The sequence below is a fragment of the Nicotiana sylvestris genome, chromosome 11, assembly GCF_000393655.2.
Source record: "Nicotiana sylvestris chromosome 11, ASM39365v2, whole genome shotgun sequence".
Classification (NCBI taxonomy): Eukaryota; Viridiplantae; Streptophyta; class Magnoliopsida; order Solanales; family Solanaceae; genus Nicotiana; species Nicotiana sylvestris.
The window spans coordinates 131,775,984-131,792,543 of record NC_091067.1 but is presented as its reverse complement, the minus strand read 5'-3'; the positions used below and the strand labels follow the sequence as shown (position 1 = coordinate 131,792,543).

The following is a 16,560-nucleotide window of genomic DNA, read 5'->3' as shown; positions in this document are numbered from 1 at the left end:
AGCTAGAGAGTGGTGAGGAGAATAGAATGACAAGACATTATTATTTATATAGAACTACAAGAAGTAAACTGTTTGTGGTGAGAGTGAAAGGACAAAATAAAACCAAAGTAGAAGAAAAAAAGGGTATAGAATAGGGGGAAAATGGTTGACTTTGGACTTTATAGACGCGTAATAAGAAAGAATGAAAGGAGGAATACTTGGCTGACTTGATCAAACTAAGTACTATGCCCAAAATATTAGTTTATTTATTTAATGATTTAAAAAATATAAGTTTACTTTTGCAATTGGTATATATATTATTTGGGTAGATGTATATCACTTACATATTTAGTTAGTGACGATGTATTTTTTAGAGTCCATTACTCAAATGGGCACTCAACTATCCCAAATTATCTCTTAAATTCACTTTACTTTCGTTTGTAACAACAAAGTCACTAACCTATGCCTATTGCACTCAGAAGGTCACTCAACTAGATTTTCCAAATTTTGGATTGCCAAATACCTATTTTACCCTCTAAATTAAAAACATTTATCTTCTTTTTTTAAAAAAAACTTTTTAATATTATGATTTTCTCTTTTAATTTATATTATGGACTTACCTATAAAATAAATAAATATTATTTATAAATTAAAAAAATAGAAAGTATTTAAGCATATATAATGCTGGAATAACAAAATAATGAGCATAGTAAAAAATAATTAGGATAATATGTTAGTAATAATAATTTTAGTATTAACAACAAAAATTCAAAATTTATCTACACAATTCAGAATGAATAAAAATAAAGGTTGTAAAATATATATTCCATGCACGTAATATAAAAATAATTATTTAAATAAAGATATTTTTATAATATACATTATATATTCTTGAAAATTATGCTCAATTATATTATTATTTCTACCAACTTTCCGACAACACAAAGTTATATCACTGGAAAGCAGAGGAACTATCTGTATATGGTAAAATATGCTATGTTAAGTCGTGCATGGAATATATATAATATAATTGAGCATAATTTTCAAGAATATAAAATGTATATTATAAAAATATTTTTATTTAGATAATTATTTTTATATTACGTGCATGAAATATATATTTTACGATATTTATTTTCTTTCATTCTGAATTGTGCAAATAAATTTTTAAATTTTTGTTTTTAATACTAAAATTATTATTACTAACATATTATTCTAATTATTTTTTTACTATGTTCATTATTTTGTTATTCCAGCATTATATATGCTTAAATACTTTCTATTTTTTTAATTTATAAATAATATTTATTTATTCTATAGGTAAGTCAATAATATAAATTAAAAGAGAAAATCATAATATTAAAAACTTTTTTTAAAAAAAAGAAGATAAATATTTATAATTTAGAGGGTAAAATAGGTATTTGACAATCTAAAATTTGGAAAATCTAGTTGAGTGACCTTCTAAGTGCAATATGCATAGTTTAGTGATTTTGTTGTTACAAACGAAAGTAAAGTGACTTTAGGAAATAATTTGAGATAGTTGAGTGACCATTTGAGTAATTGACTCGTATTTTTTACATATATATTTCTTTGACTATTTGATGGTATTCTGGTTTACTTAAACTAGAAAATAGTTGTGAAGTTACTTAATGATTTACCAACCATCTATTACCGTCATTTGTCAGAAAAATATAGTTTACTTTTTCAATGTTATATATGAATATTATAAATGTATAATATTCATATATTTTGTTAATGATGAATTAGCGTTTATCCTGTGAATTTAAATTCTGCTGATTATCTTTTCTTTTTTCTGGGAGTTGACTACGTATGGAGGTGGTTATGTTAGGGATATAGTAGATATGCCCTAGATCCAATATCACATTTGATGTTTTGAACATATTTTTATAAAATATATATGGCATTTGATATTCTTTTATCATTGTTATTAATTGCTTGATTAATTTGATAAGGTCCTTGATTAAATTTTGAGACTTGACATTGTGATGGAGATCATGATAATGAGAGTAAAGTTTCTTATAATTTAATCTAAATTTGTTCTTGATCGTAGGATTATTAATCTGGACATTAGTAATCCGATAAGATCAATATTTATGTGATCGTCTTTATGGGATAAAGATTAGTTGATCTCATTAACTAAATTACATAGATAGATGATGCATATAGAGATATGATCATTGAACCGACTCATTGGATAATTCCTAATGGTTAGAATTACCATAAACTGTCAATAGGATATTCTCTTGAAGAATGTGATGTAACCGTTTCCTTTGACCTGAGATCGTCATAGTAATTGACAAGTTATTTATTGTGTTTTGATACTAGACACCTATGGCCCTAGGGCGATAGTTGAAAGGATATTGGGTATGATTAAATGCTTGTAGGATTAGTGATTGATCAAGATGGAATCTGTCAACTCTTGGTAATGAGTTTAAGCTCCATGTTGTCATGAAATATAAACGACCAAATTAAGACCTTGGCCAGGGCAATTGAATGAAAGAAGAAATGAGTTTCTTAGGTCATTCAATGGTCGATTATATTTGACGTGAACACATAGTTGGTCGCCTATTAGGATTTGACAGTTGAACCATTTCCTAGGGTGATCCAGAGCTATAAGGACAGAAGGAATTACTACATTATTCTTCTACTGGTTCTTGAGAGTAAATTGTATACTTCATATTATCTGGTTGTTAAGGAGTGTTGCTAGACGCCACCCTTGATTAGTATATTGATGTGGTCAATTTACTACCGGCTTAGTATTGAACCTATGGGGTCGCACACTAACGAGTGTTCTGATCTTTGCTAAAGGATTAATTAACTTATTATTTGATAATTAAATTAAGGAATTTAATTAGTCAAATACATTTAGTTGTTAGTCCAAATGAAATATTATTATATTCTTTGCTAGCACAGAGAATATAATTAATATTGTGAACAAATTGATGTTTTCTATTTGGAATAGAAAATTAAATTATATCTCTTGGTTGAAATATATATGTGATATATATTTGATACTCGTAATTATTATTTATATATAAAGGTTATATATTTAATATTAATTTATTCTTACAATCCAATTTTGAATTGGACATGAAATTCCATAAAGGTTTTCCTACGATTTCATTAAACATGAAAATTAAAGTCCATAAAAAGGACGTCTGACAACTCAAACGTGCTTTCTTGTTTACAATAGGAAAATTCCAATGTTTGGAATTGGACTTCATGGAAAGTCCATGATTCTCGGCAGTCACGTTACCCGTTGAGAATGGGATTGTGAATTTTCATACAAAATCCCATAAAGTTTATTTTGGATTTTTTTTTTTTTACCCTAAGTAAATCATTACCTCAACCAAATAGGAAAAGAGTTTGTAGGTGATGCTATATAAAGGGTGATGGAGAAAATTTGCCGAATAATTTTTCCATGAGAAGAAAACTCACTTTGTGAAAGTGAGAGTGCAATACAAAGTCAAGAGAGAAAATACAATTGCAAGAAAAGTGTTTCTTGTTCTTCTACTTTGAGTTGAGATTTTTGAGAAAAATTTCAACACAATATTTTGTTCAATTTGTTCGCGGGTTTCATTGATCAAAGAGTTGATAGCAAGGATCAATCTCGGTGTGGATACGCATAGAGTCTTCGCACTATCGAAGAAATTTTGAAACGAGACTCTCTTTACCAGGTACGTCTTAGATGTGATCTATTGACATGTAAATAAATTTTAAACATAAAAAGATCTGCCTAGGATTGTTATTGTCTTCCGCTGCGTGTTACGAACACCTATACGCAATCCATCAGGTTAACCATATAGTTTATTCATATAATTAGGAAATCATTGTTCAGCATATATATCCTTAATTTATAAAAGAAAATGATTTCAAGAATATTTAAGAGGGACAGATAACTAATTCAAAAAATACTGGACAAAAAAACTCAGGATCGGGGTAGTGTATTGATTATGGGTTCGCACGAACTCAGTAGATTTTGCTTAGACACTGTTTTATTTTACAAAAAGTTCTTAAATATGTATAAATATTTAATTGCAAACTCAATAACTAAACGAGCTATGAGTTCGGTGGCAGATTCAGAACCCATAAATTTCAAATCATGGTTCTGACTCAGAATATACTTTGGCAGAAAATTATAGACTGCGTTAATTAACTGTTGTTTAATTAGAAATAGAAAAATGAAAAAACAGGAATACAGTTGTCCTTTCTGAGCCTTATATTTTGAGGTGGTATTAGTCTTCATTTGATGACAATCTTTTCCTTCTTCAATTGGGCATTAAGAATGTCCAACAACTCGTCTTTTATAAGATAGGACACTGGGATATGATAATTATTAATTGATCTCAAATCAAAAGATTAAATTAATCTCATAAACAGTTTCAAATGACATTTAAAATGGTGTTCATTGGTTTTGACAAAAAAAAAAAAAAACAGATTTCTGCACTTTATTTCACTCCCACGAAACGTCAAGATACTTTCCTCGGTCAAATGAACATATAAGGAGTGAACAGTCAAAGAAATCATAGAAAAAGATTCTATAAATGAATAAAAATGCGAAACGATGACTTCCGACTACGTTGACATTAGACTTTAATTTTTTTTTCTTTATAAGTAAATAATGTGTGTATTTCTATTTTCTGAAAATTCCAAATCTGCATTTTTTCTCAAAGTAATTATGTTATATAACAATAAAATGGGCTATCTAACTGTTAACGTCACAGGACATATAAATAGATAGATAGTTTTATAAAAATATAATACCATATATAATATACTTTTAAGGGATATTATCACTTTAGATTTTAATCCACTCTATGTTTTACATTTCAATGCTAGCTTGATCGACAACTACTTTAAAGATCTCTGTCGAATTTCTCTATTTAAAGGGAAATACTACATAATCTTTTCTCGTGTCAGATGCATCAACTCCTTGTTTCTCGTTCTGCTCATACAAAATGAAAATGTCATAGTTAATGACACAAAATACACATATATGTACTTATAAATAATAAATCAATTCAGATCTCAACTCATTAAATGTATTTGTTTTTTCTTTTAAAACATCTTAATAGATCTAATCTAACAGCTATAACTACTAGCGCTTCAAATTAGATTCTAAGGGCACTACAAAAAGCCTTTTTTTGAGGTCCTGTAAGCCTCGAAAGCCTTTGGTACTTCGGTAAGGTCGGACGACTTTCTTTGCCCCAGCTTGGCGAATCACATCCCCGCACAATGACATTCTTTGTTTGTGCGCCCCTTACCGTTCTCGCTTAGTCTTTCAACAGTTGGAAAGGCAGTCGTAGAAACGAAGCCTAATAATCCCATATACTATAAAAATCCTACAGTTATGCCCAGAGATAAATCCATAACTAAGTATATTAACATATATTATTACTAAAAGACAAATTAAAAGTATAAATGAATACTAGTTTTTACGTATTTATTTATATGAGATTTTAAAGAGAAGTTTAGGGTATTAATTAATCTTTTAATAATTAGTTTAATACCAAATAACCTACTTTTAGTGGTAGTTTTCAGTTTTAAGATTAAGAGTTAAAAAGACCTCTTATGATTTGAGAAGACTAGTGGCTAAAATAGAAGGAATTCCAAATGAATGGGAACACAAACTGTTTTTACAGTATATTCTTGAAAGTAACATTTCCATCGTTTTAGTCAAATTATAAGTCCTTGTCCTTTGCTATTTGTAGACTGTAGTCGCTCTTTTGAAGTAAGCACCATCTAAAAGGGTTAGGAAACTTCTACTCAAGTTGGCTATTTGTAGTAGTATAATGTTTTGAGAGACCAATTGTGCGTGAAATCCAAGACAGCCTTCCTCATAAAGCAAGTGGGAAAAATACAAAATTAGTTAGTCGGCCGAAATTAATTGTATTTGTCAGTTAAAAAATGTATAAAATATTTATTATATGTATATAAGATATATATATAAAAAAGCATACATTTTATTGGTTAGTATTATTTTTGAGACTTACTAACCATATACATTTAGGAGCCCTTAGCAGTCAATATAGTTTATCTTCTATCAAGATTCCAAAATCACCTTCTAGACTACTAACTCAATTTTGTAAGAAGACAGACGTGGTTCAGAAAGTAATGTCAAATGAATAACAATTTGATTGACCTTTTGATATAATTGCTATGTTGTATACACGATTAAACTTGCACAAACATTGCTACATTCTAAATTTCTATTTATTCTTTTTACAACCAAAAAAACTAAATTGAACAACAATTTTATCATTTTAGACGTCGAGTAGTCACTATTAAGCAAGTTTTTAAAATTTTTTTTATAGTTTATAATGTATTTAAGAATTAGTCAATTCACTCAAATTTCAGGATACGACGTCCTAAAGTTTAAAGTTCAGGACATCATGTCTTAAAATTTGAAAATTCTATCTAGAAATTCGAATTTTATGACCTGAATTTTAAATTAGCATCTCAAAAATTCAGGATAATTAGTCTTGAAGTTGAGATGAGTTGATTAATGGGATCTTTACATAAATAGTCGAACATATTCATTGTTTACTTTTTATAGCCATATATATAGATTATATAATAATTATACACATATAATTATAATTATATAATAATTATACACATATAATAGATAAATTATGTATATATTATACATTCACCGGCTATTTTTAGCTTAACCGGTTGGGTGGGCGGCTATTTGAGTTAATTCTTCTTAATTAATCTTAAAATGCATTGCTTAAAAGTGGCCACTGGTGCACTTCACACTTTTCAGCGTAAAAATTGCACGGGGCGCCCTATTTGGTCGCCCCCATTTAACATATACCCATTTTTCAAAAAACTTTTAACTTGTACCCACTTTTTAAATAATTTCAGCCCCATTTCTCCTCCTCCTTCGTTTTCTTCTTCTTCTTTACTTAGACAATAGAGGGCTGTCTAAGTAACGTTCAGAATTTGACATCAATCCATAGAGGGCTCAAGTGAAAAGAGAACCAAACATAATGTAGTTTCTTGCATGGCAAAGAAACAATTACAATTATTTTCTTAGTATTGTGTATTTCCAATATTTCTAGTAGAAAGTTCGTCTCAAACTAAATGTCATTAGAGTGAAAATTTAAATTTCACTATTGAATTGCTGAGACTATTTGTGTAATCAGACCCTTCTGGGTTCAAACCAATCATAATTTAAGCCTCAATTGTGTAGAGAAAACAACAAAAAGAGCCTGTAGAATGAAATTAAAAGAACTCACCAAAAGGTAACCCATGTGACAGTTACAAAACAAAAACTTCAGCTTTAGAGCTGAGGTTCGCCAGTTACAAAAACAAAAACTTCAGCTCTAGAGTTCGCCAGTTACAAAACAAAAACTTCAACTCTAGAGTTCGCCAGTTACAAAACAAAAACTTCAACTCTAGAGCTGAAGTTCGCCAATTACAAAACAAAAACTTTAGCTCTAGAGCTGAACTTCAGGGCCGGCTACTAGAATACTGAAGTTTTGCGTGATTGCCTTTGCTACTTCAGCCCTGTATGCTGAAGTTATGCGAAAAAGCGTGTACACTTGCATTTTTTTTTGCAAAGCGGGCACAGATTAAAACGTGACACAAAAAGCGGGTATAGATGCAAATACTCCCTTTTCAGACCTGTGAAATAGACGTGCTGATTTCGGCCTACCAGCTACCTAAAGCAATTTCTTTTGGGCTATGGCCCAATTTGGCCTTAGTTAAAATGAGAAAATCTCACTTTATACCCATTAATTCCAAACTATTTACCCTTTAATGCCCAGGCCCAAACTATTTACTACTCCTACCCATGCGCCCCAAATTATTTACCCGTCTTTATTTTGTTCCTCTTCTTCTTATTCCTCATCTTACCTTCCTCCAATTTTTGAAGTTCACGACTGATGGCTTCTCCGGAGGGAGGGGTTGGTTGCAGAGTCGGCTGGGAACAGATTCTTACAACTTTTCTTTTGCCCAAGTCTTATCACCATCCAGAGTCATACCACCAACAGCTAGACGTTTTGGTACAACATGCACTGTCAAATTGCTTTCAGGGGGTAGCGATTAATTAATCTCCCCTTGTAATGACCAACAAATGGCCATAGTATGTTTTGGATTCTTTAAGATAACCCCATGTAATTCTTTGATAAGTTTTTGAAACAATTTGTAATTCAAGAAACAATTTTTGAAACTCCATATGAATGAGTTTAAAATGTCAGATCTGATTTTTTATAGTGTTTTACTGTTGAAATTAGTTAGTTATTGTTCTTTGATGTGTAGACTGTACCTTTGATGCTGTTTTTTGGAGATTTATTGTACAAAAATTTAAATCCACCATTGAAGGACCTTGAAGCTTGAAACTCATAACTTGGTTTGTTTGAGTTTTTAATTGTTTTGATCCGATCCTATATGAGTTTGTTTGAAAAGTTGACTGGAGGTTGTAGCTAAAGTTTTAGTCAATTGGTGGAGATCTTGTAGTAGATTTTAGAAATTTGGGTTGAAATATAGTTGAACTAGAGAAGAAGACAAATATCTATTGTATACTCAAATAGTATACAAATATACCATTTTAGTATACAATTCATTTCAACTATATACCCCATTAGTATAGCTATATACTATATTGGTATCATATGCTAGTTGAATCATTTGGTGTTATTAGCTGCATTTAATTGGTACAATGTTTGATTTTCTCTTAATAATAGTAATATAGCACAATATCTTGAAATACCTTATTATATTAATATATGGTACACTATTTTTTTATTTTTCTCTTTATGCATGTGTGTTATGTAATAGTAGTATAGTCATATAGTTGCCGGGAATTAACTAGTAAAACTGTATACCATGTTGGTATAGTTATATGCCATATTAGTATCATATGACAGTTGAACATTGTTTTGGTTGATTTAGTTGCATCTTAAGTGAATTCTATTATGAAATTATTTATATGAACATGAGTTGCAATCTGGAATTTTTGTGTGCCGATGGACATAAATTATGTGTATTATGTAATAGTTTTTATAGTTATAGGCAATTGTTGGAACAACTCCATACAACTATATACCCTCTTAATATACAAAATGAGCAAGTTGTTTTGCGAATATTTAGCTTGCAATACGAGCATGTAATTTTCTCATACTTTTATTGTGTTCTTTAATGTTTTGGTACAGTAGTATAGTCGCAGATAGTTGTAGCAATATTCTAGAGAAATCACATGCTCTGTTGGTATACATATATACCATATTGATATCACATGGTACTAGAAGTCTTTTTTGCTACTTATACTTTTGTTGCATTTTTTAATATTTTATTGTCATTTTTATTCTAACTAGTATATATGGAGATTTGGTTAACGTTGATTATGTTTTCTTTCTCTATAACTGGTTATATTACTGCTAATGGTAGAGTGTGTACTGATATTTATAAGGAAGTAGATCAAGGTTTGCATGACAATCACGTGTTAATTCTAAGAATCTAATTATGTAATTTATGGTGTTCAGCAGCAATCAATGTGATATTCAGTGAATTAGATCAAGTGACAACTAATATTATTTTAGTTTAATAATTGAATTTAATAAATGAGAAAGAAAAAAAAACAGAAGGTATATTGTACTAGTTATATTAAAAAAAAAGTGAATAAATATTTACTATATCAGTTATTTTTTCTTATTGTATAAAACAATAATAATAAAAAATAGCAAAAACGGTAAATAACGGCTTATGAAGAGAAAAAGAATAAAAAAAAAGTTAAATGAAATTGAAAAAGGAAAAAAGAAGAAGAAGAAAACGAGAAAAAAGAAAAGGAGAAAAGAAAAAAAAAAGAAAAAGAAGAAGAAAAGAAGTATAGAAATAAAAAAATAATTGGAGAATAAAGAAAAAAATTTCCACAAAAACTATTATGGGTAGGAAATGTAATTAATTTATGGGTAGAAAAATAAATGGGTAGACAAAGGTAAATAATTTTATTTTTGTGGGTAACTGTGTCAAAATTCCAATAAACTAATGAGGAGCGTCAGCAGTAACCGCGCCTAACTTGCTTTAAACCTGTTCCCGCTTTTAATCAAACATTTGAACTTCAAAAACAAAAAGGAAAAAACTTTTACTGACACTAGAATTCCAAATTCCAAATATATTAATAACAAAGGACAGCGAAAATTTGATTCAACTCTATTTGCTAACAATTATGTCTATGGATCTTCATCCCACGCCATTTCCAGGTATCACAGTTCTTTTTCAAATTTCACTACCCCATTTCTTTTTCTTGGTTTATTCTTAATAAGTATATGTTTGTCTGATATAGTAACACATAATCACAGGTAAAGTTCTACCTCTGAAATCAAGATTTAAGAAAAACATCTCAAGAGCACCAAAAAACCAATCCAAGGAACCATCTATTCCCAGGTAAAAATAAAATTGAAACTTTTTTCAGTTTCTATAACATGACATGTTTGCTACATGTTCAACCGAACCCATTATTTTTCACACAACGAGTATGTATATTTTTATATAAAAATTATGAAATGTCAACAGATATTAAATTTATTCAGTGGGTTCAATGGTAAGATTTTAAAGGTTGAACGCAACAAATATAAATCCCTCTGAGTTAGCATATCTCTTTTTTCAGGCAAAACAGAGTTTTTGGTACAGTTAGAAACCCAAATGTACCAACAAAAACAGTATCAAAAAAGCCCGTGGCTAAAGCTTCATCTGGGGTTCCTCAAAAACCATGCAAATCACCAAAAAAGACTCAATCTTTAACTGATTCTGCTGCAAAGCCAGTGACTGAAACCGCCAAGAAATCTACCGAAGAAAACAGAGTAAGGTCAAGAAAGAAAAGTGTCTGTTTCCAAGAAAACAGAGATGTTGCTGAGCCTCAAAGTCCAGTAAAAAAATCGCCTAATTTGGTGAAGCCTAGAATTTCTGGTAGTACCCCATTTTACAGTGCTGTAAATTGCAGTAAATGCAGATTTGATAGGCTGGAGACTTCATCTTATTGGCTTTCTCAGATTAAATTGGCTGAAACTGTTGGAAAACACTTTGTTTCTGCTGCTTTCTTTCAACTGGCTCTTGATTCCAAAGCTGAGGTTCATTTTTCTCTCTTTATTCTTAGATAATAATCATAGCACTAATTGCTTCAAAAGGCTTACATTAAATAGTGAAAACAGAAGTTTTGAAGTAGTTAAACATAGTTTGATTTCTGTATACTGATTGCGTAAAAAATGTTTTGCACTATCAAATTACATGTATCTCCTTAGTAAGTAGAATTAGTAAAACGAAAAATAAGGTAGATTACATGCTATAACAAGTGGAAATACACTGATTTTGTAAAAAAAATTAATTACACTGCCAGTATATATAAGTTAAATCCTTGTCTGCATGCATGTTTGAACGTCTATATATTGAATAATAAACGAATCTAGAAGGAGAGCCTTCGAGCAATGATTAAGTTGTCTACGTGTGACCTATAAGTTACGGGTTCGAGCCGTGGAATCCGTCATTCATGCTTGCATCAGACTACACCCCTTAGAGTGTGGCCCTTCCTCGGACCCAACGTGAATGAAGATACTTTGTATACTGGGCTGTCCTTTTTTCAATAATAAAAGGATCAAAATTTCTTTGGAGCGTATACTAATTTGAATTTCATTTTTTTTTTGTTAGCCCTTTAGGAATATTAGGTTGGAATTGAAAAGGTATTTGCGACGACACAAGCACTTATCAGAAGGAAAAGAATGGAAAGAAGTTTGTTTTAGCTATGGAATATTGAAGGATGAGGGCAGTTCTGAGGATAATATTGGAAATGCTAGCAAGAACAAAGGCAATGAATTGGAATGCACAATTGAAAAAGAAGAAGAATCAAAGGACATAAACGAGGAAGTGACTGAAGTTGGCGTTACTCTAGTAGGAAATGAACTTCCACTTCCATTATAATTTATAGTATCGAATATTATTGACTAAAGTTATATATAGTTTTTTTTTTTTTTTTTTTTTTTTTTACATATTTTAGTTGATTTGTGGAGTATTTACTTTGAACTGTTTCTTGGATATGTTTTATGGAATTCTAGTATGTAGTGGCTAGGAATGTAACTAGTAAAATGTTTTGGTTTTGTTTGGATTGTATTGTTCTAGTTAATTATTAGTATTAATGATTGATCGACTACTTCTTATCTCGTAAAATAGTGTAGAATTCAATAATTTTTGTGTAGACCCTCTATTTCTATTAAAAATATCCATTAAATATTGAGAAACTTTCAGAAATCACTATGTTTTAGTGGTTATTAGCTAGTTGTAGCTACCATTTACTATATTACTTCCCATAGTTATGTTTTTAGATTTTTTAGAGTGTATTCGATGTATTTAAGCTATTGTATTCATGAATACAATAGCATTTCTAGGCGTGAAACATGAGATTATAGCTAGACAGATTCTTGTATTCGAGTGTATTCAAATGTATTCATGGCGTGAAACATGGGATTACAGCTGGACAGATTATTGTATTCGACTGTATTCACGGCGTGAAACATGGGATTACACTGTTTTAAACGGAAAGTGAATCAATTAATATAATAGACTCCTAATATAACTCAACAAACTCAATTATAACATACAAATTTTGTATTTTCAGTTATAAAAAAGATTCTCAACCAAAAAACACCCCAAAAACATAGCAATCTTCAGAGAAATTATATAATATATCTAAATACATAAATTATATTAATTAAAAAAACATATGAATACATTCATGGAATATAGCGAGACCGTGAATACAATGAAATACATAGAATACAATGGATACATTGAAATACAATGAAAGAAAGACAATGAGTACAATGAAATACATAGAATACAGCGAGATACATTGAAATACAATGGAAAAAAGACAATGAAATACAGCGAGATACATTGAAATATATTAACAGAAAATTCAAGTTGCTCAGCCCCCAACCTCGTCGTCTTTGTTCAAGAACAACCCTAATGTCGTCTCGTTGAAGCAGCATCAGTATCCAGTCTTCGCTCGCCGTCACCGTTGCCTCCGGTTGTCGACGATTAGCACGCAATTACCGACGAAATAACGGAGGTTTTTGTTGATCCGATATGTTGCGTCAGAGAATGAGATTGGGAGGCTGAGGGCGGCAGTATCAATGAATAACTGCCACGGTCGAAATGGTAAGGGTGGCAATTGCTCCAGCGTCCGGCGGAGGAGAAGACATCGAAAAGTAGAGAGAGAGAGAGAGAGAGAGAGAGAGAGAGAGAGAGAGAGAGAGAGAGAGATATTGAGTAGGGGATAAGAGAAATTTGAGGGGATATGAGAGAGAAAAATAATACAAACCTTATTTCATGGCTTAAGAGTAGGAGGTGACCATAAATAAATATTTGACTATAAAAAATCAAAAGGTAGCTATGAAATATAATTTTTTAAAAGGGTATTTATTTAAAATAAATAAGGTATCAACCTTTGCTATAAAAGGTAACTAATCCTTAAATATTTATAATATTTGACTCAGAACCTAGTTTTTAATATATATTAATTTAAAATTACAATAGAAACCCATAAACTTCAAATCCTGGATCCGCCTTTAGTGTTTGTGTCGTGACTAGAGTTAGTCATGAGTTGAAGTCTTTGTAATAAGTGTATTAAAAAGTGGCTTGTAATAGGTGTATTACAAGTTAGTGAGGGATCAAGAGTTTAATTCCTAGATTGCATAGGTTGTAATCTAAAGATGCTATAGTGAAGTTGAAACCCTACCAGTGTAGGCCATGGTTTTTTATCCCCTTGGGCAAGGATTTTTCCACGTAAAAACTCAATCCAATCTTACAAGTTTAAGAAAAAAAAAAGTAACCATTGTGAATGCCAAAAGAAAATTGAACTTTCTCTATTACTTAATAAATATGTTCGCTTGTTTTATCATATTTACATTAGGAGTTGGATATAAATTTCCTAAAAACATACTGAGGTAGAAAACATATTTCAGTAGCAGTAAGAGCTAGGGGCGGATTTAGGGGGACGGAAGGGTATTCTTCCGAACCGCCTTTGCTGAAAAATTATACTATATACGTAAGATAAAATCTGTTTTTTACCTTTATATATTATGTTTTGAATCTCTTTGATACAACCCAAAAGCATAGCTTAGTGGTCAAGGGGGTTCAAAGTCTTTGTAAGGTCATTGATTCTATTCCCACTAGCTACAACCTTTTTAACTTTTCCTTTTTTTGAACCCCTTGGGGGTAATTCTACCTCCGCCACTGAATTAAGAGCAACTTTTGAAGAGAACAATGTTTTTTAATGCTATTATTTTATTAAAGGACGAAAGGGGGCGAAAACAAAAAGAAGAAAGGGGCATTCCGAGAATTGAACTCGGGACCTCTCGCACCCTAAGCGAGAATCATACCACTAGACCAAATGCCCTTTTGTGCCACGTTGATTTAACAAAAAAGATTATCCCCCAATAGTTTCGAAAGTTCATTATTAACCACTGAATCAAGCTCTCTTGGTTTCAAATTAAATGTAATAATAACCTCAGGTCTTGAAAATGGTAACCAAAGTATTCTTGGTCCTAAGTTACAATCCATTCGATCGGGAGAATGTTGGGCCAGCTAAGATAAGAAGGCATACAATACTCGTAAAAATTTCTAGTAATTTTGTATTACTGGTAAAAGTACTCTTATATATAATTGTGCATAATTTGGTAAATACCGATTTGGTACTAGGTATGATATTTTTGTTATTTAAAAAAATAATACCGAAATACATATATCGTACTGAAATATATAATAAGTTATACAATACACATATTATTAATTAGAACATATTAAGTTACATAATACTTTTCTTTGAGGCTGGTAGTAAGGCTTATGTACTTCTTTAGGAAAATTGATGAACAATGTAGGATGCAGATTTTGACTCTTATTCTCTGGGATGTCAAATAGCTTAAAGTAATATTTTTACGATTTTGGGGTGTTTCTTCTCGTGTATTGAATTGCATTTGTTGTATTCTTTAAGTTCAGAAATTAGCTCTAAGCAAGTAATAAGACATTTTCAATGATTAAATTTATTCTTTTATGTACTTTTTTTTCCTCTTGATGGGTTGATACTTGTTGGGTTTGGATAAAAAAAATTATCAACAGTGCTTAGAACATTTTTTTTTTTTATTTGCGAGCATTTTAATTAAGAATAATAAAGTCTTTAGCTCTACACACTAGTTAATACTGAAGTCGAACAAATCGAAGTTACCGTATTGAATAAACCAAAAACCGAAAGGAGAAAAGCTGAATCATACCGAATTTAATTAGGTACAGTATTGGTATAGTATTTTAGGAGACCGAATACCGAAAATACCGAAGAGAAATGTCTAAATATCGTACCGTACCGATCGACGAACACCCCTACTTTTATATATCAGTGTTTTAGAGATTAATCTAAAATTTTAAATCAGTTAACGGAGTTCAAAGTGCGTGTAGAATTACACTATTTTCACTACTCTTATTCCGACAAGTCATTAGGTACTGGTTCACTAGAACCCTATATTTTTTATGCCCATTAAACTTATAATTTTTAAAATACAATAAGTTCAGTGTTAACAACTTTAAAAATCAAATACATCAAAGTTTAAATTATTGATACGCTTATGTCACCGGTACCTCTAGACTGCAAACATTCGGGTCACTTTGACCCGCTTGATTTTTCACATTGTCCTACCCCACACACACCTTCACCAGTCCCAAAAGCGAATCCAGAATTTAAATTTTATAGGTTCAATGTTTAAGATTCTTAGCATTGAAATTATTATAATTTTTAAGTTATGAGTTCATATCAACTATTTCTTATTAATTTAATAAATTTTTACGCATAAATTTATGCCTTGCTTCGAAAGTTACGGGTTCAATTGATTAATTGAAAAAAAAATGATACTGTATAACCGCTTTAAAAAAATAGCAAAAAAATAATATTTTTTGTATGTATTTATATTATGTATACTATATACAAAAATTATATAAATTTTATATATTTTTTTGGCTAATAAATATAAATAGTTACTAGCGAAAGCTCTCAATTGAATATGTAGCTATAATGCTACATCCGCCGCTGCCCCGCCCCCACCCCTGCTGCCGGGTACGGGGATACATTTGGTAAATACCCCATCTGGTAAGTCCAGCCCATTGAGAGAATAGATTGCAATAAATTCTGAAGTGAAAGATCAAGAAAGGCACCATTCGACAGTGCAGAAAATAACAACTAGTAGTCAGAATGTGACATTATTGACGATCTGTCGAACAGTCATCAAACAGTTAAATGTTTGATACAATAAAAAACTTGCGGATTAAATGGTGACATGAAATATCAAAGGCCTCAAGTCATCCCTGGCCCATGTGTACTGCCCGCCATTTTGAATGACAAATTAGAGGCCCAAATATGACAAATGGAATCAGAACCATGTCAACATCCCCATGGTCTCACAAGGCATGTCGGCCCATGTTGCTATTGTGGTAAACCACACAAGCAAAAGACAAAATTAAAACATGGAAAAATGACGCAGTATAGACGCTCTTAAAATAATAGTCTAAACTTTATAT

General features: G+C 30.7%; 1 protein-coding gene and 1 non-coding gene across 3 annotated transcripts; one reads left to right on the top strand and one right to left on the bottom strand.

The window, feature by feature from the left end:
- The first annotated feature begins 10,113 nt into the window (after positions 1-10,113).
- LOC104227115 (uncharacterized) lies at positions 10,114-11,958 on the top strand. Of its 2 annotated transcripts, none has more exons than XM_009779272.2 (4): positions 10,114-10,208; positions 10,308-10,392; positions 10,616-11,075; positions 11,650-11,958. In XM_009779272.2, exons 1-4 carry the CDS (start codon positions 10,175-10,177, stop codon positions 11,917-11,919), a joined length of 849 nt encoding a protein of 282 aa, XP_009777574.1. In that variant the 5' UTR covers positions 10,114-10,174; the 3' UTR covers positions 11,920-11,958. The 2 variants fall into 2 exon arrangements, with proteins under 2 accessions (XP_009777574.1, XP_009777575.1); XM_009779273.1 differs by having other exon boundaries at positions 11,658-11,741.
- Positions 11,959-14,323: 2,365 nt separating this feature from the next.
- Positions 14,324-14,395, bottom strand: TRNAP-AGG (transfer RNA proline (anticodon AGG)). Its single transcript has one exon. It is a non-coding gene; the product is annotated as a tRNA-Pro (tRNA).
- Positions 14,396-16,560: the final 2,165 nt, after the last annotated feature.

What these genes read in the sequence shown, in the direction of transcription:
- LOC104227115 (XM_009779272.2), top strand. Translation starts at nt 10,175, where the DNA reads ATGTCTATGGATCTTCATCCCACGCCATTTCCAG. An exon ending in AAGGAACCATCTATTCCCAG is followed by an intron (nt 10,393 to 10,615) that starts GTAAAAATAAAA and finishes CTCTTTTTTCAG; the next exon opens with GCAAAACAGAGTTTTTGGTA. An exon ending in CTCTTGATTCCAAAGCTGAG is followed by an intron (nt 11,076 to 11,649) that starts GTTCATTTTTCT and finishes TTTTTTTGTTAG; the next exon opens with CCCTTTAGGAATATTAGGTT.